Genomic DNA, 22,646 nt, shown 5'->3' with positions numbered 1-22,646 from the left:
TATAGAACGGCAAAATTTCGCGTCTTTCGACTATGTCCGTTTGCGCAGTCGCAGACGCAGAAAAGGAAGTGAAATCAGTTTAGCGCTCACGATAGTAATGTGAGACAAGACAGGCCGTACGTACGACTGCACGGCCAAGCAGGGTAGGTCATCATGTACCACAGATACCTCTCATATATTGGCCAATCGACAGTTTATTCCATCCTGACGTCACGTAAGCAAACTCCTGACGTCTCTAATCGCGATGCAATGACGAAAAACGCCAAGAGAGAATGACGCGCCCATGTTTGGTACTTTAGGCGCGAAGCTCCTTAGGCGTCCACCATGTCCGACCACGGTCGTCAAGGCTCGCCGTCTTCCATGTGCTCTGAAGAAAAAAATCTAGTAAAAAAAATTGGCCCCGTATCTGCATGTTCTCTGCAAATGTCGTCAAAAGATGACAGTCTTGCGTGTGGAGAGACTGAACAAAACATATATTTGATGTTCTGCGCAAGAAATCGGTGAATGGTATTCCGGAGGCGCTGCGTTAGAGTGCCTCGAGCGTGCAGCGGAGGCGAACTAGCGCACCCGCCCGTCTCAGAGGTGATAAGGTATAGAACGCAAGCCGACCGACCGACCGACCGACCGACCGACCGACCGACCGACCGACCGACCGACCGACTTACCGACCGACCGACCGAAGCTTTTGCGTGGAATGTCCCCAAGAATAAAAGGGTGCCTTCTTGTCCCGCAACAATAATCGTCATCCGGCTTGCTTGCGCTTCCTGTCTGGATAACTCGGCGCTGGCCACCTTCCTATCGAGATAGCGATGTCACGCTCATAACCGCGCACGTCGTTCGTGACCTGAAAGTGCCGGACGCGCGGCGATAGTGTAAAGAAAGGACCGTAAAATAGATCACCATTATTGTTGCGGGAAAAAAAACACGCTCGTTTTAGTCTATCTTGCCTTTGAGTGTAGTCGAAACGCAGGTGCGAAGCATCTGTGTGCAATACCGTCTATAGAGCGTGCATGGAGCGCATATGGTTTGAAAATAAACATTCTGTACATACTCTACCGTTATTCGTGCACAAACCGGCTACAGAGCGTACATAACATGCATATAGCTTAAGTGTAAACATTCTTTATTTCGTTCATCATTTCGTCAGTGAAGCTTCGCTCCATCATCAACATTCACTTCTTGCATTTTCAGCAATTTTTTTAGGCGGTTTAAAGGACCAGTCAACAGGCTCCGAAACGCGCATGAAAAAGCTCGCGCATTTTCACTGCGCGTGACTAACCTCCTTATACGCCTAGTGACGTCAACTCGACTATCAGTGACGTTGACTTCATTACTCTGCGCTGAGACCTGGTCTTGACCAATCGACGAGCTGCGTGCTACGTCAAGTCGCCGATCGCCGAGTTGACGTCACTACGCGTATAAGGAGGTTGGCCACGCGCAGGGAAAATGCGCGAGCTTTTCCTGCGCGTTTTGGGAGCCTGTTGACTGCAGCCCTTTAAAACGTGCGCATGTGGAAAACCATAGGGATGTTTTAGTCGCCGTTGAAGAATACATCACTGCGACTAAACGATTTTCTTGCTAAATTACGGTCTCACTATTTTTGTTCATTTTTTTTCTGCAAACTTGTTATCGGCATTTCAAATCAAAATTAAGGTACAAAAGTTTTGTAGGAATGACGCAATGCTGAAAGTATAGGGCAAATTCACCTTATAATCGGCCAATCCCGTCCTTTGGGTACGAGCCATTTGCACAGGGAAACAACAACAACGACAACAACAACAACAACAACAACAACAACAACAACAACAACAACAACAACAACAACAACAACAACAACAACAACAACAACAACAACTCGATGTTATTCCGCGCAGCAATTCCTGCACGTCCTGACGGGCGACGAAGAGGAACACGCCCTGCTGCTGTGCAACTACTTCCTCCACCTGGGCGCAGAGGCGTACCTGCTGCTGGGCAGCGGAATACCCGAGGGCCAGACCGCGTACGTGCTGACCCGCAACGCCTCCAGGGGGCGCGACGTGCGCATCTGGAACGCCGTGACGGGACGCTCGTACAGCGTCACAGACAGCTACGGGCCGCTGCAGAGCGTCGGCTGCCTCGTCGGCGTCGACAACGTGAGTGTCGTCTCGAAAGCCCCGCCGCGGGGGTCTAGTGGCTAAGGTACTCGGCTGCTGACCCGCAGGTCGCGGGTTCAAATCCCGGCTGCGGCGGCTGCATTTCCGATGGAGGCGGGAATGTTGTAGGCCCGTGTGCTCAGATTTGGGTGCACGTTAAAGAAACCCAGGTGGTCGAAATTTCCGGAGCCCTCCACTACGGCGTCTCTCATAATCATATGGTGGTTTTGGGACGTTAAACCCCACAAATCAATCAATCAGTGTCGCCTCGAAAGAAAAGCGGGAACACTTAGCTCGTCCGAAGGAGGAGGAGGTAAGTTTATTTACAGAAAGGCAGAGAGGTCGGCCTGAGCGATAGCTTGCTCTAGCCTGCTACTCTACACTGGGGGAAGGGAAAGGGGAAAAGAAAGATTAATGGATGACGATGGTGAGATAGAGAGGTGAGTATGTAGTGTTCTTTCTAGCTGAGACACATTTTATAGCTGCGCATATAGTCTAGTTGTTTCTAAAAAGGTAATAACTGCTCTTGTGACCGCAGTTGCACTGTTGGTGTCTGGCCAAGGGCCCAACATGGTCTCATCAGTTAATGACCTACTGCGATATAGTTCAGTAGAAGAAATCAGTGTTTGTCGTTCACGTGCGTATGCTGGGCAGACACAAAATATGTGCTCAAATGTTTCTGGCACATCACAGTGTTCACAATTAGGACCGGTGTCACTGCGACCGATGATATGTGCGTAACGTCTGGTGTACGCTACACCAAGACGAATGCGGTGGATCATACTTGTGAGTTGCCGTTTCAATTTAGGAGGCATGCGGAACCTCATTTCCGGGTCCCATTTGTGAAGTCGCTGGTGTCGCCATTCCGGTTTGGTCCAGTGCTGAAGTGTGTAGCTGCGCATCACGCAGCGAAGCAGGGCGTTCGTGTCAGCTCGTGAAAACGCAATGCGTACTTCAGGGGCACTGCTTAAGGCATTTTCAGCTTCAGCGTCTGCCTCTTCGTTTCCCATCACGCCGTAATGAGCGGGAATCCACTGGAAAGTTATAAGATGGCCATTTGTTGAAGCAACCTGAATAAGTTCTGTGATTTCTATTGCCAAGCTGTAATATGGACCTTGCTTCATGATGCAATTAATGGTTTGCAAAGCGGCTTTGGCATCACAGAAAATCGTCCAGGCTCGAGGTCGCTCTCCGGAAATAAACCTTATCGCCTCTCGGATAGCGACAAGCTCTGCGGCAGTTGATGTGGTTTTATGGTCCACTTTGAATCGTCGAGCGATATCCATGTCTGGGATGACAAAGGCTGCGGCGGAGGTGTTTAGCGTGGTGGATCCGTCGGTGTACACGTGCAGAGAATCACTGTACGTTGTATAAATGTGATATAGTGTCAGTTGTCTGAGGCCAACAGAAGAAATGAGCGACTTCTTCGTGATTCCAGGTATCGTAATAGAGATAGGTAGTTTAGGCAGAACCCATGGAGGCACTGCAGGGGCATTTGGCGGAGAAGTCCTTGATGGTATAATATTTTCATACCGCGATATTACTTTTGAGAAACTGCAATCTGGGTGAGTGGCGGGTAGTACTGACAGTGGGTGCTGTCTGTGTCTGCTCAGTAATCGGAGGTGAACTCTAAGTGGCTCGCAGAGCATGTATACACTGATGGGACAAGCCCAAGCCTCTGCGATTGTCCCATTTGTTGAAGTGCAGCGCGGTAGCTCGTCCGAAAGTGTATCGATCTTAACGGAATAGCGCTCTTTAGAGTTGTAGTTTATCCGCAAACTTTCGAACGTCTTGCGGATTACCGGAGGTGCGTCAGTGGTCGGATTGTGGCGCCACTCGGTTACGTCTAACGTAGCTCATTCCGCGAGGGCACGCACCTGTAACTTTAGTGACTGCACTCGCCGAGACGATTTCAAACAGTTTGGTCAAATATTCAGAAATATTCATTACTTCACGCTTTCTTTAGTGAAATTTTTCTCTCTCTTTTTGCGGTGCTCGGCTGCTTTCCCCGGAGGTCGCGGGCTCGACACCGGCGGTGGTGGTCGCATTTCTATGAATGGGAAGTGCTAGAGGGCGATGTCGGTGAATGCTTTAGAGAACTCTATAGCGTGTTGTTGCATGCCGGGCTGGTTGGTTCGTTGTCCACAAATGTAACAGTGCATAAAACTAAAGAAAGACAGTTTGAAGTCAGGGCTTTTTACTCTCTGTAGTGCCATTTTTTCTAGATTTATGAGCTGTTGCATATAACGTCTAGCGGGTCGAAATGATCCGGAACGAAAGGATGAACAGTATTCTTAGGGGACTTAAAGGGCACGCGTGTCTTTGCTATTTTTCAGATGACATAGTTGTCTGTTATTGCAAATTTCGAAACTCATCTTTCCTGCCTTGAACAAGTTCTTCAGTGCCTTACGCCAACCGGGTTGCAACTGGACTTAAAAAGAAAAAAATGCCCTTTTGCCGCCCGCATACTCGCAATTTTTGCGTCACGTCGTCTCAAGGGAAAGAATCTCACCGGACCCTGCCAAACCACGAGCCGCTGCCAAGTGCCCCGATTCTACTACCCTAAAGGAGCTCCGTAGCGTGCTCACATTTTCGGTGTTTTATCCGTAATCTTGCCTCCATAATCTCCCCATTGACGCAGCTTCTCTCCGGTAGCGCGGACCTCTCGGGCTGGAATTCCAATTGCGACGACTCATTCACGACGACGCGTCGGCTATACTCACGTCTTCGCCAGTTCCCCGCCATTTCGATCCCAATGCATCCACTGAAATTCACACGAATGCTAGCGATGTCGGCCTCGGCGTCATTCTCGCTGAACGCAAGGATGGCTGCTACGAGTACGTTATCGCCTATGCCAGCCGTACTATAGTAATGCGGCGTGCCATAATCATATATCAACATCATAGTTTCGACATTTAAAACGCCCGAAACTTATTATAACGACGTCTTGTTTTCGATCTGTGTTGTAATTACATGATAGCCGAAGTTTTCCTGTGGGCTAAAAATTCCCCGATACCACCCTGTCGTTCCAGATCTGGGCCAACGTACAGAAGCACGAGCATCCTTCGAGGCTGTCTTACAACTTGAGCAAGTCGAGTCACTGGAAGCCGTTCTTCGCCAAGGGTAAAGTGCCGCCGACCCTCGACTCCGTTCAGGTGCGCAATCTCGCAAATCCCCAAAAAATGAGTGAAAAAAAAAAACTGATTTGCTGATGTCTGGGGCAGTGGCGTAGCCAAGGAGGGTGGGGGATTCCAACAGTCCACCCCCCTTCCCCGAAACATTTCAGTGCTGCTCGCCTATATTAAAACGCACACATGCGAATGCATGCACGAACATAAACTATGATTACTTCCCCATCGAAAAACATCTCTGGCTACGCTCCCAATCTGTGGGAGCTATAACTTTGATTCAGCTGGTGTAAGGGCAGCACACCATAGAGTTTACTACACCATTTACTATGGTAACTCTGGTGATGCCATCATTCAGCCACCATGATAATATCCTGCTCTTCGTGCATACAGCTTCGAGTGCACTTGGGGCCTCGTTTACGGTTGTGTTTTGGCACTTGTTTGGTCTAAAAACAGCCGATTTCAATTGGTGAGCCCGAAACGTTAAAAGCGGTGAAATGTAACTGCTGAGCATCTTTTGAGCTTCGTCTTGAGAGAAAGCGGCTCCAGGTCACATGTAGCCAAGCGTAGCCGAATGAACGAAGCTTAGACAAATCCGTGTACTATACGCATATTTCTCTCGCAGGCTGAAGTGCCATGCGTTGAACTTCCCATTGACAATGTAGCGTCAGAGTTTCCCCTAGTGTATTATTAGGCAACTATGCAATGCATGTGTATTTGAAGACCTCCGTCTTTTCATCATAAAGCTGCTTTGAGACTTTGCAGACTGAGTGTGATTTACGCTACGCTGTGTTATGTACTTTGCAAATAAATAAGCACACAACAAAATTTCTAAAAAAAAAACAAAAAAAATTGATGACGTTCGAAGAACCCTATAGGGGTTTCTCTTTCACATACAAGTGAAAGAAGTTGGGCCGTGTTTTTATATGATGCATATGAAGCCACAGGCCAATTTCTTTCCAATGTATGTGGACATGAGACCCGTAGGGATCTGGAAATGTCAGAATTTTTTTGTTGCACCTTTGGCGAGTGTTCCTTTACTTGCGAAAAATGTATGCCCCCCCCCCCCTAGACAGTGTTCTATCAAACTCTGGACTATTAAGTAGATTAAAGTACGTTTATCCGATTCACACCCCAACCTTCTGCACTTCTCTTTCTTGACAAACATTCCTAAATACTGGCGCATCATTTTTTGCTCCCACTTTTCCCCGACCCTGTCGCAGCCGAGTGAGCTGTCGTACGAGCCGACCGACCCTTCGTACGTGTCCAGGCTGCAGCAGAAGATCGAGTACGCGCTCAAGGAGAGCGTCATGAAGTGGCGCAAGCGGTTCCGCACCTCGTGGAACCGCTACGCAAGCCAGGTACTCCGCAAGATACTACCCAGGTAAGTCACTGTGTACATCGGCCTCTTTTTCTCGTTCTTACGGCCCTTGTCGCCGGTATTCTAGTTGCTGGCCATCCCAGCGGAGTTGAGATATGACGTTGTGAGTTTGTCAGAATGAACGTAAGAAGGGAAATTTTTCGGAGGCTTGTTTCAGTGGTAGACACAACCAAATAAATCCGACGGGCAACTAAACCAAGGAATTAGACCAAGGACAATAATAGTTATCATTAACAGTAGTGTACTAACTATGACGCACATCGATATCATTCAAAGTGGACGATAACTGAACATTTCCGTTTATGGAGTCCGAATTGCCGCTACGACACTGTACGAATCGAGCAGCGACAGAGGGCGCTTCTAGGTCACGTCATTGGGTATTTCTGTACACGGAATTCTTGGGTGCGTTAGCCAGCGCTACTTTTAGCAGAGACGGTGAGTGTTAACACTCCTTTTTTGCCTCACGGCACCACGTGGCACGTGATTTCAGCTTCGGGTGGCAGGCGAGCAATGATTCCTCGCATTAAGGCATTGTTAGGTCTGCCAGGACGAGGCTATCGCTATAATAACCGATACGTGCGTGAGTTAACTGGCTCGCTGTACGAATAGGCAGTTGACTCGTATTCACGCCAAACTCCCTTTATTGTCCCTATATATGGCCTTAATTAGCGAAGAAAGATCTGAGCAGACCTCAGCTGGAACGACAGTGTCAGCTGACTTGTGAACGAAGGTAATAATTAAAGCAGACAAGAATACGACACGTCAGTGATCGTACATGAATGAATGGACGTATACGTGTAAGACAGTGGCCATGAACGTGAGTGGCAGCGAGCGTGGAGACGTTTTGCTTTCGTTTAACACCGCTTACTTTAAGACACTACCGTAGAGTGTAAAGTTTGCATACCCTTGCTTTAAAGTCTTAACGCAAGTTAGCAGTAAGCACATATAATTTCAGCGGCAGCGCTTGCTTTCGTGCTCTAAGTTTGTTCTCAAGTTTCTTACCTGTAGCTCTAGGCTCTAGTTACATGTATCATCTACAAACATTTCATAGTAATTGCGAGCTCTTTTTTTATTTATATATAAGGTTGCGAAAGCAGTCTTGTATAATTAAAATAAGTCGCTGCCGCGTGAAGAAGTGGAAGTCGCGCAATATTGTTCTGTCATAATTTATTGCGCACTCTTTTTCAAATATAGAAGAGCAGACGAAACCTGAATGTTTGCGGCCACTTTAGGCTACCTTAATTACGTCTCCTGGCCAGAGCCTTGTATTATGGTCCTTACAAGTGTAAATTTTCAATTCCAAAAGAGAACCTCTTTTCTTTTTATTCCCGAACCGATACTGTCAACAGTGAAAGGGCAATATATTTCTACAGCAGAGTACGTTTGTTCAACTTTCGCACATTTCTCTTTTTTTTCAGACTCGAGTCGATGGCGTCGGCATCAGCCTGTATTGACGACATCCAAGAACTCTCCGAGATACTTACTTCTTACAAGGTCAGTTTTCTTTTGCAGCTCCCCTTTTCGTTAAAGACACGAACGATAGTACAGAAAAGATAGATCTTTCAGGGCAGAAGTCTTGGGCCTCGATATTGAAAGGAGAGCCGGTGACATTGACGTAAAACTCGCGTAGATGAAGAAACCGTGCTGCGCATGCGTGTGGAAACAGCTGTGAGCGAGTGAAAGCAACGCATGTGCGCGCAGTCAATGACTCCTTTCGGTTTTACGCTCCAGTAACAGGTGATGTCGCCCACAAAAGTGGGCGCGCGTACGCTGCCAATTTACGGCAAAGTAGCCGCAGAAGAGGCGTAGCTACTGCGGCGTCGACCGCTGCCGGCGTCGCTAGGTGGCGGTGACGAGGCGAGCGATGGAGCGTGTATGCCCTTGCGGCGGCCGCGTGATTTTGCCACTGCCAAAGAAATGGGTGTCACTATTTGTGCTTCCCCGTCTGTACAAGTGCGATGCCGAAGGCAACGAGATTGAAAAATGCAAAAAGGAAACAGTGCAGCAACGATGAGCATTCCGATAGGAGGACGTGAATACATGCACAATACAAAAAGGGGCTCACATAAGGCGTTCAAAGCCCCGCCACGGTGGTCTAGTGGCTAAGGTACTCAGCTGCTGACCCGCAGGTCGCGGCATCGAATCCCGGCTGGGGCGGCTGCATTTCCGATGGAGGCGGAAATGGTGTAGGCCTGTGTACTCAGATTCGGGTGCACGTTAAAGAACCCCAGGTGGTCGAAATTTCCGGAGCCCTCCACTACGGCGTCTGTCATAATCATATGGTGGTTTTGGGACGTTAAACCCCACAAATCAATCAATAAGGCATTCAAATTGTTAATTTCTAAACATGTCTACAGCTTATTCCGGTTGATATCTTACACGAGTGCAGCGAGTCTTTCACCTTCTTGTGTCACAAGAGTGTAACACGTGCCGAACTGTGACTAGATCACGGCAGCACAAAGTCCTTTTGAACCTCATCATTGCGATGCGACTGCAAACAAGACGGAAGCTGTGACAAGCACGAATGCTTTATGTTACGAGCGTTTCTGAACACGGATTGTCACTCGAGGTCAACGCTTCGGCAAGGGGCCGTATCTGCAAGGCAGTAACTGCAGAAGGACGCTAGGACAAGGAGACGAGGACAAAGTGACAAGGAGCCTTGGAAGAGACTGGGCCACTCGTCTGAACATTGGCTTTCGTGACAGCGGCCGTGTTATAGATTCATTGCTACGCAAAGCGCAGATACTCTGAACATTTCGGGAAAACTCGCTATAATAAATTCAGTTGTATACATTCATATTTCTTTTGTCATGCGTAACTAGTTATTCTTGTGTGTACACCTTGGATTGACGTTTTGTCGGGATTTTTCTTGCCTTTTCGTCGATCTCCTAGGCAACTATGTATGTATACTGGTTCTCCGAAGTAAGTGTGAAAAAAAACAACAACTATATTGACATGGTCGCATTCCTTTTGTTTTCTTTTTCAGATGAGTGGCTTCCCGCTGTCAATGAGCTTCACGGATGTGGAGACGGTCATCGAGACGGTTCTCTCCACCGGAGTTCACCTGACCGAGTCCAGAAACGTGGAGTTCGCCCTGGCAGTCCACATCCACCCTTACCCGTCCGGCGTGCTCGCAGTGTGGGTGTACATTGCGGCACTGACGAGAAAGTCCTGAGCGCCGAAAGCGTCCAGATTATTCTAGAAATTAAAAAAAAATCGGTCGTCAAAGTGAGTAATATTAGCATTCACGTTCGTGCTGCCAGTTTTTCTTTTCTTTGAAAGCTGTTTGAAAATGTAACAATTTTGCTCAAGTAACCAACATGGTATACCATTCTCCCCTTGGATGCTTCGATTAGTGCGATTCGCGTGATTGCTACAGGCGTTGCTGGTGATGATAATCACCTTAAATATATTGAATCCTACGTACTCGCGGTGATGGCCCCGAAGCTCATCTAACTGCTTTTTTTTTTCTTCCGCTGATTCTTGTCCCCTATTGTACGGCCTTTAGTGCTTTCAACGGATATTCTATTGGCAACTTAAAACCCCACGAGTTTATCAAAATTTCTAGTATGCAATAGCGTCTTCAATCAGGCTGGCTGGTACATACTGACTTCAAATGAAGAAACAGCGCTGAAACAGGACGGAGACGAGAAGACACGAACCAATATGCAAACGAGTTCAGAAGCCACATTCAGGTGAGTGTTAAATTTGCGCAATTTTAGAGACAAAGGCGATGCTAAGTTGGTCGGCGAGAAAGAAATTTGCCGAAGAATAAGAACTAGTTAATGCGCATGCAACGCGCATTGCCAGCCCATGACAAGAAAGTTGCCGTCGTACCAAAGTACAAAGTTTAAGTACAGTGATTGTATTCCACCAGTAGTAATGTGTCGGGTAGAAACGTGGACCGTAAGTAATTTCTATAAGCTTAGGACCACGCTATGTAATGGAAATTGAAAGACGTAACCTTGCAAATTAGAAGTTAAGCAGGTAGTGGTGTCCTTGCGGCTTTGCAGGGGAGGAACATACTATAAATTAATGTTCAAGGATAATGAGATGTAGGGAAAGTTGATTGGCGGCTTAACCACTGAGCTTGGGGAGGAATCGAACTACGCCCATCTACCCTTTTTGCCTGTGTACAGACGCGCACATGCAAACACATGCAGAAACATGCACAGAGTATGACAGACGCCCGCCCTTCCACCTCCCAAACAAAGTTCTGGCTCCGCCCCTGAACTTTATGGACACGTAGTTTCTACAACTATGGTAGACGGCCCCCCTCCCCCTCCCTGAAAAATTCTGGTTAGGCCCCGGTACTTTACGAACACGTCGTTTCTGCAACTATGGTAGACCTCCCCCCTTCCACCTGCCTAAAAAGTTCTGGCAATGTCCTAAAACTTTATGGGCACGCCATTTTTGCAACTCAAGGAGCCCTACTTACTATTTACTCTTTCCTTTATTTCTACACATGCAAATGACGCCACATTTTCTTCATCCAGAAAGGCACGCAAAATTTTGTTTTTATTTTAGAATTGTCGGAGATAATCACGCGCCGAGAATGGCAGGAATGTACGACATCTTACGCCCATAGAGCGACCATCCCTAACCTTATCTCGCATTCTCGTCTTCTTCCTCCGATCCGGTCGGGTCTTTTCTGAAGTTGACAGCGAGAGCGAACTTGAGTTTCTGACCCTCGACGACTTGACATTCGCGTCTTCTCACAGCCGCGACGAGCTCGGCTCCCGACCGAAACTTCACCTTAGCGTGACCCGTGTTGGTCACCATGATCACACGACCGGTAGGGAACAGGGTGGCCACCGTCGCCGCCGTCCTGTGCTTCCTGGGCAACTGCTGGACGTCCAGGGTGTCGTACAAGTACCGCGGGGGACGCTGTGGATTCTTCCACTTGTCGCCGCAGTACGTCACCCTGATGCGGGCTCCATTCAGGACGGTGCCCTGAAGAGTTCGCGCGGTGGAGGCCGCCTCTTCTTGGCTGGCGAACCGCGCGAAGGCCCAGGCGAGGTTTTCACCGTGAAAACCGGTGCGGATTTGCAGGGCCCCTTTGCAGACGTCGGACACTTGCCTCAGTGTTGTGCCCTCGGCGAAAGAAGAGAGCTTCACCTCGTACCGGTCCCGCTTCTCATAGTCGATGACCTGCGAAGATGGAATGAACTCTTCCAGTCTGACCTTCTTCAGCGGCGGACAGCAACCGCTGTGCGTGCTCAGGGGGCGCTTGGCACTGGTCTGTGCCGGTCTCCTGGACGTCTCTGTTCCGTTGTTGGTGACTGGATTCAGGAGGTGGATGTCGCCTTCGACGCCGGTCGCGTCTCGACTGAAAGACGTGGCGCTGTCTTCTGGCAGGGAGTTGCCCTCGCGTCGTTCATCGCCGTTTTCTAGTGACTGCGTGGCGGTCGACTTCTCGCGGCAAACTTTGCCGTGAGTCATCTTCGTTAGGCCTGGAATGACCGTTGGCGATCGAGTCTTGGGATAGGCTTCACGATCTCGTCCTGTTCACGGCGATGATGATGTTCGAAATCAGTTCAGACATGCGACCCGTAGAGAATTGTTAAAATTATACGGTATCACGATTTACAAAAAGAGCGAGAAAATGTGTGGGAGAGCTATGAAATAGGCGAAACACAAATCATGCAATCATAAAACGTATAGGAGTGGTGCACAATGCGGTAGTTAGTCTTTTTCAAGGTAAAAAGATCGTCATCCAAAGGTTAAAGAATGTAAGTATGAGTAGTGGGGTTTACGCAAAAATTGTGTGTTTTGTAATGAACAATTCTTTAGCATTAAATTTTACAGTGTAATTTTCTTCTTCCGTAAAGAGCGTAATTGCCTTATAAACAGCCATCGTGCATGGGCAGCGTTTATAATGACCCGCTGGGGCTTTATTACTCGATACCGAAGATGCATAAGCTCGTAACGGTAGTATTGCACGCCATAAACCTCCTCTCCACTTTACAAAAAAAAATTCAGTCTTTCATACGCATATTCACACTCACACGTACAAATCTATTTATGAGCAAGCAGAAAGGTGCACTCCCTCTTTGAAACGCGGTTTTACGGTGTGGCAGGTGGAAGACGTTTACGTTGGCCTGCGCTACTTATCGTAATTATTAAAGAGAGACAGATGACAATGTTTCGTAAGAAAAAAAGATTGTTCGCACTTCTGACCGCGTTTTCACCTACTACTCGGCTAATACCCTGCACTAGTGTGGGCCATGCACGGAGGCCCACAATAACAACAACGAAAAGACAGGAGGAATCATTACGTCACACGATTGAGGCCCGATGTGTCGGTCAAACACGTGACCAGAGCGCAAGAGCACGCGGTAAGTTTTAGTACTTCTGGTGGCGTTCTGTTTTTGAGCCTCCTCCGTGAGCCGGCAGGTCTCCACCGCACAAGCACACTTAGATTAAAATACAGTGGGCGCCATGTGACCGAAGTGTCGGCAAATTATTTTCTTGCGTGATCTGACCGCAAAAGGTTCCGTGTTGGACCCTACACTGCTGGCTTCAAAACAGGTTGGCTTGCAAAGGCTGACGGCTTTACGTCATCCTTCCTCCTTTCTTCTAATTCTGTTAACTGTTTTAACTGTTTTGCTGTGGAGAGGTTGAGGTGCCTATTGCCTCGGCTACTCCATATCACAAAGTTCTGCAGCGAAAAATAAAATAATAATACAGAACGGTACCCAAAAATTAACAATACGGAAAAGAAAAAAAAAACATAATAGCACACTGAAACCAGTTCAAATATCATGCCAATACATAGTTTTCTTCACGCAGTTCATACAGTCATAAACTACTTACACGCACACCTCACTAATCTAATGTCAGTATATACATGACCACATTTTATATAATACCCATCTCTGGCTGTCAGTCATAGGCGCTTGTCCAGTCCGGTCTCCACTAAAAAGTCTGTCAGGAAGATTATTGCCTTTTTCTGGAGATGCATCTCAGGCCATGGTCCAAGTAGTTTCTTTATTGTGAGGGGCCGTCTGTCCAAACTTGCTAATTTGTTCTTTAATTTTTCTCTTTCATTCGCATATTTAACGCACTCCAAAAGAATATGGCGAACATTTTCTTCTGCATGACCACAATGACATTCCGGTGAGTTGGATCGATGTATCTTGTGCAGGAAGCTGTTTGTGTATGCTACTTTTAATCTAAGTCCGTGGATCAATGCCTCTAGGTGTCGTGGGAGGTCTGTCGCTATGGAAAATTTTCTGTGTGGATCAACCTCATAAAGTACCGTTTCCTTTGATTTAGGGCTCTCAAACCACTTCTCCATCGAACAATGGTTAGCTCCTTGCGATATAAAATGTCGAATATCCGCCCCAGACATAGGGATTGCGCAATCCCGTCCTTTCTTCAATGCTTTTTTCGCGAGACTATCAGCATCTTCATTTCCCTTTATTCCAATGTGGCTGGGTATCCATTGGAACACGATGTTGCGACCCTGCGATGAGGCATATTCCACAGTTTCTGCGGTACATTGTGCTATTTCACCATTTTTGTAAGGTGATCTCACATTTCTGATTAGCTGAAGAGCAGGTTTGCTATCAGTGCATATCACCCATTTTCGTGGTTCAGGATTCTCGCAGATAAGCTTAACTGCTTCAAATATAGCCACCAATTCTGCTGTCGTCGATGAAGATTTGTGCGATAATTTGTACATCTTCTTTTTCTGAATTTCGGGTATAGAGACCGCACAGGCTGACGCTTCTTCTGTGCATCATCCGCCTGTATATATCTTCATTTTTTCATTACATGAAGCTGATGAAGTACCAACTGTGCCGCCACTAGAGGTGCCATGTCTGCTTTCTTCTCTATGCCGTCTATTTCACGGATAACGTTGAGAAGTGGCAGCGTCCAAGGTGGTTTAGAAGGTTTCCATTGTTTAAATTCTGGTACTACTGCTTGAAATGATGATATAGAATCCTGTAGCCTCGTTGCCGTCCTTTTTGGTAGTGCACCAGATAAAAAATGACTTTCATGTTGCGTGAAAATTCTAAATAAATTTCGAGATGTTTCTTTAGTTCGGAGTACTGCCAAAGGTGGCTCTCGAGCCTCCGCATACACTAAAGCACTGGAAGTTGACCGTGGTAAACCCAGACATACCCTCAAGCTCCTTGCCAATAACAAGTGAAGTCTCCTTCTGCTCCTAATTCTCTTCATGTTCTCATCTTTCACGTCTTACACCCCTGTTCACATGCATATTGTAAACTATCTTTCTTCTACGCAAACACCGTATATTCAACGACGTTGAAGACAACAGGTAGTTGGGATTTGCCTATTGCTTTGCAGTCAGAGGTGTTGGGCACTTTACACACACAAAAAAGTTTATTGCGTTGCGATCAGATTTGTAACTTTTTCTTTATTCCAAGCTCAGCAGTACGTTCGTACGAGCGTCGCTTCTGCTACATCTGTCAACACTGTGCCAATAAATCATATGACAAAGAATAACCCATACTTACAATTATACGAGAAAGTTTCACTGCGACAAGACAACTCAGCACAGGAGAGAAGGGAGTTGTGGAAATGTACTACTCGCGTAAACGCTTTTCTACTCAATTAACCAGAAGCCTGTGCGTGCGTCCACTCGGCTGCTCTTATATCACGTAAGAACAAATATCCAAAGAAATAATTATATAAATATTTCAACTGTAATCTCATTTTGAGAGTTTTCTGGGTGATGCTCAAGTGTAGCGGAACGGCAGTACGTCAGACATCAGTTGAGCTTTATCACAGGGGCTAAATCCTCAACTTTTGGACTGCTTTCCTACTTTTACAGTGGGGAAGCAAAGACACCAGGGAAACCTTTTCCTCAGAAGGCTCCCATTGAAATAGACAAGAACTGAAATGATACAAAAAATTATGACACGATTATGTCATTATGTGACGTCATCGCATAGTCATGATGTCACAGGTAGCGAAAATTCGTGATGTTGCTGTAACGTGTCTATGACGTCACGTGAGGGCGCTGTCAGACGATGGCGTCATCGCCTGATAGTATTGGCTTGGCCAAAAGTGGACCGATGCTGGAGGCAATGCAAAACCAGGTGAGGTGCAGAAGGCCTTCAATGGGATCTTCCGCTCACGTAAGGTGTCTATGACGTTACGTAAGCGCTCTATCAGGCAATGGTGTCATCGCCTGATAGTGTCGGCTTGGCCAAAAGTGGATTGATGCCGGAGGCAACGCAAAACCAAGCGAGGTGCAGAAGGCTTTCAATGGATTATGATCACGGAGGCAGTGCGAAACCACGTTAGATGACGAAAGCTTTGAGACAGTGGAGGAGTGAAGGAAGTAGAACACCGACTATAATACCCCTGTCACACGGGCACTTAAAAGTCTTTTAAGTAAGCGGTCTTTTTCCGAAAAGGAGTTCCTGACAGCAGACACACGGCACAGAGCAAACTCCTTTTCAGAAGCGGTCTTTTTCGTAAACTGAGTTCGTCGATCTCTTTTACGGCTCCGAATGAGTAGCCTCGAAACCAGTGGGCGCCAGCAATTTTCGAGTGGTGGGAAAAAAAGAGCAAATGCTTATTTTTCTGTCCCCAAAACTCTTTGTAAAAACAAATTTCATATCCTGCAGAAGGTGTAATGAACTCTTTTAATGGTTATTTCCTTTTCTACTCTTGTAAGCAGCTACAACGCGTCGGCAATATCACGCGGTGACGCTCGGTCTCACGCCGCGCCATTTTGCACAAGCGAGGAAAGCGTGGCAGTCGTGTGTTTGCCCGTCATTCATGTGGTCCGAGTCCGAGCGTCTATGGCCAACTCCGCAGATCAAGCAGCCGGCGCCCCACGGAAATGGTAGCGTCTGCAATGGTCGGAAGCAGACACGTTATCATCTCCTTGGCGGCTTTTGCAGCGTCTGCCTCGCTTTCCAGAGCGAGAAGGCAGGCCGTGAGGCTTGCGATCCTCGCTTTTTCTCCCGTACGGTCGCCCATAACGTGTCGAGAGCAGTCGAGAGCAGCGAAAAACAAATACGGTAAATAAAAGCCCAGTGGTGCCAGACGGACTTGCGCACGTCACTAGTTATGGGAATGCTTCCTTAAATAGTGCAACAAACTTTCACATTGGTGTTTATTCATCTCTTGTTCTTAAATTTAGTTGAAGAAACGAGCAGTGCAACAAGTCTTTAATTTGTACACCGTGATACATCGTTTATTTTCATTGCTTCTCTTTTAACTGCTAGCGCCACGCTTTCGCTAGCGTCTTCGAACGAAAACACTAAAAGGAGATCGCTGCTGCCGTGTGTCTGCGCCGCAAACACCTCTTTGTTAAAAGTCTTTCAACTTCGTAAAAGACCGCTTACTTAAAAGACTTTTTGCGCGCCCGTGTGACACAGGTATAAGAAGAAAAAATAACATAGCTTTCGAAGTCGAGTCGTGTTTCGGGATTGCACAAATATCCGGAATTTTTCGTGCCAGAACCACGATATTATTGTGATGCGCAACGGGAATTTCAACTAACAGAAGTCCGTTAACCTAAACTTACACCGCAAAGAGTACGGGACTGTAGCGTAACACCTCCATCAAAACGCGACCGCCGTCACTAGGATCCTACCGACCATCGCTGAGGCGGCCCAAAGAGCTTCGTCCTGCCCTCTGGTCCACTGTCAGGTGCCTATCGGGTCAGCTTGATGATCACCGTAACCACTGCACTAATGAGGTAGACGGGTGATTGGCCACACTGGACTATCATCTATCCTTACCAACTGATTAAACTAGTGACCACGTCTCTTTGCTAGGTCCTCTAAAATAAAACGTCGAGCCGTCCGTGCTAGCTCCAGGAATGCTTTCACGCAAAGTTCAGTATAGATGGAAGCAGCGCCTCGCCGGATATGAGGGAGCGGATGGAGTCGGACCTGTACTGGACGGCTCCCTTCATAGACGTCTTTGTGGAAGACCTCAGAGAAGTCCTGCAGGGCCTCGACGGCAGCCGCTGCTCTGGGCAGTTGGCCACCCTCGAAAAAACGCCGGCTCCGAAGCCCCGTCACCAAGAGAAGCGCTAGGCGAGCCGCACTTTTACTATATTTAGGTGAATCCTACAAGACATGTGGTCCACTTGGTTACCCTTAAGCACTGAGGTAGCACACGCACACCGAAGTGTACGTAATTTCTTAATGCCCTTCAACGATACCCCTAAAGGCGTCGAAAAAAAAAGTACATCAATAGAGAAATAGATCTATGAAAAAATTAAGTTTACGGTTAAACCTTAGTGGTTGGTTTGACTTGGATACGTATCACCAGCAGGAATAAATTAACGACGAATAAAAATGCCATAAGCATGATCACTAGCCTTTAAGCAAAACTTTGCTTAGGAATGATGGCATATAAAGTGAGTACTACCGCAAATAAACATCAAAACTTGACGTAGCGTTGCAATTACATAAACAGCTACGCTCTCAAAAGCTACGTGTCTTGCATTCACCCTCGCATGGAGCTAATCTCTGTTTTTGCGAGGATGATTGAAGTTACGCTTACACACTTGTCTGGCTCCCGGCGTGTGTGCATAGCTTCACAGGTTTCTCTTCGATTATAGCGATCGTCCTGACGTTACGTCGGACCAAGAGTTACCCGTGTGGTCACCAGTAAAGGCCAGTGAAGTGTAATTTTTCCGGTGAGCCCATGATGTGAACACAACTGCACTTGACTTCAATCCTTCCCGTAACACTTGCTTGAAACGCCCGCCCAAAACAGCTATGCATACGCTACTGCATTACGTGTCGCGTAGTCAACATGACAGACCAATTGAAGAACGACATTTCCCCACTGCTGGTGCTGGTATAATGCGCCCTTCGTCCCCTCTCTAAGGGGCGACGCATATTAAGGCCACACGATCTCCTCAAACCGCATTCCGACGCATACAGCTGATGTAGCGCAGGTACATGTGAACAGACCGTAACATCTGCGAACAACAAAAAAAGGTTCTCGAAAGGACGTTAACCAGAACAAACTAAACAGAAATATACAGAACCGTTACAACCGGACAAAATAAAAGGCTGTTAACCAGAACGAAATGAAAGGCCATGGTTCATTATCCGGTGCACACTGCCTCAGCCTGTCATCAGCATTCGCTTTGTAGATACGCATACATTTTTTAACTAGGAATCTGCGGTAGCTAGCAAGAGTTTGTGCGGTGTCACCAGGAAGGTCGAGAAGGGGGTGTTCGCCGCTGGAATTGGGCAAGCCCGGCTACCGGACACAGCCGGTGCGAGTGTCAAAAAGAAAAGCGAACACTGAAAAGAGAGAGAAAAAAATAAAAATGGTGAGATATAATTAGAAATAGAGAGAAAGAGAGAACATTTAGAATGAAAGTTCGGGAGAACAATAGCTAGAAATAAAATAATAAAAAGGTAAACATAGTGAAAAACAGAGCGAAAACGACCGAGAAAAAAAAAGAAAAAAAAGAGAATTATCAGAATGAAGAAAAAGGTACAAAGAAAGAGAGAAACATAGAAAGAGACGGGAAAATACACAAAAGTAGACAGGAAATGAAGAAAAAAAAACTGAGCAAGAAAGAAAAAGTGATAGAGGAAAACAGAGGAAAAAAAATAAGCAAAATGAGAGAGAGAGACTGAAAAAAAAGGTAAGCAAAGATAAAAAGAGCGGGAAAAAAAAATAAGCCATAGATAGAACGAAATCGACCCAGCTGCGCTTTTTCTTCAAGTTTGGCATCACTAGTGCGAAGCTGCCGTAATTTCACATTTTCGCTGGTAATATGCATTCAAGGCAACTTTATGGACAAACTGAGACTTCTTGTAGCGTTTTGAAAGTGTCAAACGGAGACACAGAGCGCCACTTTCAGGAACGTTTACTACTAGTGTAATCTGAAAATTTCGCACCAGCTCTGTATAGTGACCGCGCGCACCTTAGTAGCCGCCACAGTCGCGCGCTGCCCCCAGCGTTAAATCAACCACGTCAGCAGATATGGCGGGAGCAGCCTGACGCAAGTGGCGGCAAGCCACTGCGCCGTGCTTTGTTTAAAGCGCCTTTGTTATCGTTTGCTTTCAACAGAGGGTAAACTGTTTGGAGCCTTGCGAGTACCATATTGTTAGCGCGTGCGTTTTTTTATTTTATTTTCGCCGGACTTGGGTAAGTCTGGCGAAACCCCCCTCAGGCGAACGCAACCACATCAAATTGTTGATCAAAACGATAACGAAGGTGACAATCTCATTGAGCGAAACTACAAGCGTGCAGCGTAGGCCGCTTTAGTCAGTGAACAGTCAAAGCTCATGATTGATTGATATGTGGGGTTTAACGTCCCAAAACCACCATATGACTATGAGAGACGTCTTAGTGGAGGGCTCCGGAAATTTAGACCACCTGGGGTTCATTGACGTGTGCCCAAATCTGAGCACACGGTCTTACAACATTTCCGCCTCCATCGGAAATGCAGCCGGCGCAGCCGGCGGGATTCGATCCAGCGACCGGCGGGTCAGCAGTCCAGTACCTTAGCCACTAGACCACCGCGTTGGGGCAGGAAGCTTGTTACCTTCGGGTTCAACACGGCAACCAACTGAGCGGCAGCTTGAAACCGACAGCAGCGATTCCACTCTCACGGCCGCTGCAGAGGTACTATCGCGTTCGACTATGCTGCTCTTATCGTCCAACACTGGCGGCTGTCTGATCGCGTTGATAACGTGGACGGCCCCGTCAACGGCCAAGCGCGAAAAGCATTGGTATCGGAAAAGGCATCGTTCCGCGATTGCTTCCCTGTACGAGCGGCTGAGAACGTCCTTCCGAATCTACGCTTGAATCACTTTCATGATTTGCGTCTGCACGGAGCCTATTGCCGCCGTTATGACAATAACTGTTGGCGTTTAACGTTTGAAAACCACCATATGATTACGGGATACGCCTGTGGTGAAGGGCTTCGTAAATTTCGACCACTTGCGGTTCTTTAACGTGCACCTAAATCTAAGCACACGGGCCTACAACATTGCCGCCTCCATTGAAAATGGGGCCGCTGCGGCTGGGATTCGAACCCGCGACCTGCGGGTTTACGGTACCTCAGCCCCTAAACCACCACGGCTGGTCTCTATTGCCACAGAGAGCTTCGACAAGTTTGTGAAATGAATCATGAAAGCTAAGATGCACAAGATGCAGTTGATAAGTGTGTCAATGTGGCACACACTTATGATTACCCCGAAAAGATACCCCGCCGCGGTGGCCTAATGGCTAAGGCACTCCGCTGCTGACCCGCAGGGCGCGGGTTCGTATCCCGGCTGCCGCGGCTGCATTTCCGATGGAGGCGGAGATGTCGTAGGCCCGTGTGCTCAGATTTGGGTGCACGTTAAAGAACCCCACGTGGTAGAAATTTCCGGAGCCCTCCACTACGGCGTCTCTCAATCATATAGTGGTTTTGGGACGTTAAACCCCACAAATCAATCAATCAATACCCCGAAAAGATGTCCTACTCGAATGCGACTGCGCGTCGACGATCTGTGACAGCGCGTGCTGCATCGAGATGGCTTGCACTGACGTCACAATGAAACAGCCACGCCACGTTTGAACACCAACACGGTGGGACACGAAATTTGCGACGTCACGTTAGTGTTTTCAGTGCACTGCATGCTGGTTCCTGCGTTATTAACGCGCAGAGGCCCAATAACGTTGCAACGACGTCGTTATCACGCTGAAGCAGGTTAATCACTGCGTGCCATGTTTCGCGTTAGCGATACCACGTGCGATGTATCCACGTAGTGTGTTCTTTTCTGAATAAAACTATTGTTGGGGGTTACGCTTTGTGCACGTATTTCCCTCTCTCAGTTGTCGTCGTTGCGCCTTACACTTTGGAATGTGCTGAACACTTTGACGATGTCGCTGTTGATGAAGATTGTTTTGTAGTGTGTGGGCCTTTTAACTGCCCGCTCGATGCACTCGTTGAGCGATTCCCATATTTTCACGCCGGGCACAATTTTATGCTTCAGCGACGCAAGTGTTAGGTAGATTCCTCGCACTGCACATGCCATTCGTGTGGGATACTTTCGCGGTGAAAGCTACTATGACGTCACGAAAAGGGCTGCTTTTGGCACGGTATAGTTATCCACCGCCGCCGGAGTGCGTGACCATTACCACGCGAAACAATAATAATAAAAAAGCCCCACTACGCATGCGTTCCATAAAATGTGATCCGCTAGCATTACCTGGTTCTCGGCGAGTCTTCGAGCTGAACTTCTCTTGAACCTGGCTCCCTCTTGAGGCCTGAGGTACTTGTCAAAACATGGTGAGTGGCTAGTAGGTGGTACAGCATTAATTAAAATATTGTAGCGTCGTTGTAGCATCATGACGAGTGTAGCTCGTCATGATGTGAATGTTCTCCTCTGTACTGTCGTCGTTAAAAGTAGCACTACAGTGTTTTAAATAAGATTATTCTGTTCCTCGTGCCATGAACGCACCATTGGAAAATCGATGAAACAGCGAAGAATGGTGCCGGCATCACTGGCTCCCCACTGACGTCTTCTCCTGCACGACACCTCAGTTTTGTGCACAACACGGTGTAAGACACGTGGGTCTGTAGGCGTTGACACCACACGCCGAAAGACGTCACGGGCACTTTCACTTGAAACACGTTGGCACGGCCCATGAGCGTCCGCCCGATGCACAAGCGGCGCAAGATGTGAGCGAAATCTTCCAGGAAACCAGTCTCGTTTCCATGGCAACCGCCAAGAGGCCCGCTCGCTTATCGCGCGTCGGACCGGTACGGAATCTTTTGCGTCGTCATCATCGGGAGCACCGTCGTTCCCGTTTTAAAGCCTTTGCGTTATAGAAACGTTCCGACGGAAGGCCGGGCGCGCAAACACGGGCACAAGATGATAATAGCTGTAACTGGGGTTGCACGTCCCAAAACACAATATGATTGCGAGAGACACAGAATGAAGGGCTCCGAAAATTTGGACCACCTGATGCTCTTTAACGTGCACTAGCATCGCTCAGTATGTGGGCTTCAACCATTTCGCCTCCATCGAAATACGACCACCGCAA

General features: G+C 47.5%; 2 protein-coding genes across 2 annotated transcripts in view; one reads left to right on the top strand and one right to left on the bottom strand.

The window, feature by feature from the left end:
* Cc2d2a (Coiled-coil and C2 domain containing 2A) overlaps positions 1–9,854 on the top strand; it is a 40,502-nt gene extending 30,648 nt beyond the window's left edge. The window contains exons 23-27 of the mRNA XM_075874357.1: positions 1,875–2,132; positions 5,165–5,287; positions 6,484–6,644; positions 8,060–8,135; positions 9,628–9,854. Coding sequence (XP_075730472.1) covers positions 1,875–2,132; positions 5,165–5,287; positions 6,484–6,644; positions 8,060–8,135; positions 9,628–9,816 — 807 coding nt within the window. The 3' untranslated portion in view covers positions 9,817–9,854. The remainder of the gene's footprint in view (positions 1–1,874; positions 2,133–5,164; positions 5,288–6,483; positions 6,645–8,059; positions 8,136–9,627) is intronic.
* A 1,282-nt stretch (positions 9,855–11,136) lies between these two features.
* Positions 11,137–22,262, bottom strand: LOC142771555 (uncharacterized). The gene is made up of 2 exons (XM_075873192.1): positions 21,809–22,262; positions 11,137–12,145 (listed from the first exon to the last, which is right to left on the bottom strand). The coding sequence occupies exon 2, from the start codon at positions 12,081–12,083 to the stop codon at positions 11,247–11,249; it is 837 nt and encodes a 278-aa protein (XP_075729307.1). The 5' UTR covers positions 12,084–12,145; positions 21,809–22,262; the 3' UTR covers positions 11,137–11,246.
* Between the last annotated feature and the right edge of the window lie 384 nt (positions 22,263–22,646).

Source organism: Rhipicephalus microplus, chromosome 9, assembly GCF_043290135.1.
Source record: "Rhipicephalus microplus isolate Deutch F79 chromosome 9, USDA_Rmic, whole genome shotgun sequence".
In the NCBI taxonomy this organism is placed as follows: Eukaryota; Metazoa; Arthropoda; class Arachnida; order Ixodida; family Ixodidae; genus Rhipicephalus; species Rhipicephalus microplus.
The sequence above is the reverse complement of the archived record's forward strand: the minus strand, read 5'-3'. Positions and strand labels throughout refer to the sequence as shown.

What these genes read in the sequence shown, in the direction of transcription:
- LOC142771555 (XM_075873192.1), bottom strand. Translation starts at nt 12,083, where the DNA reads ATGACTCACGGCAAAGTTTGCCGCGAGAAGTCGACCGCCACGCAGTCA.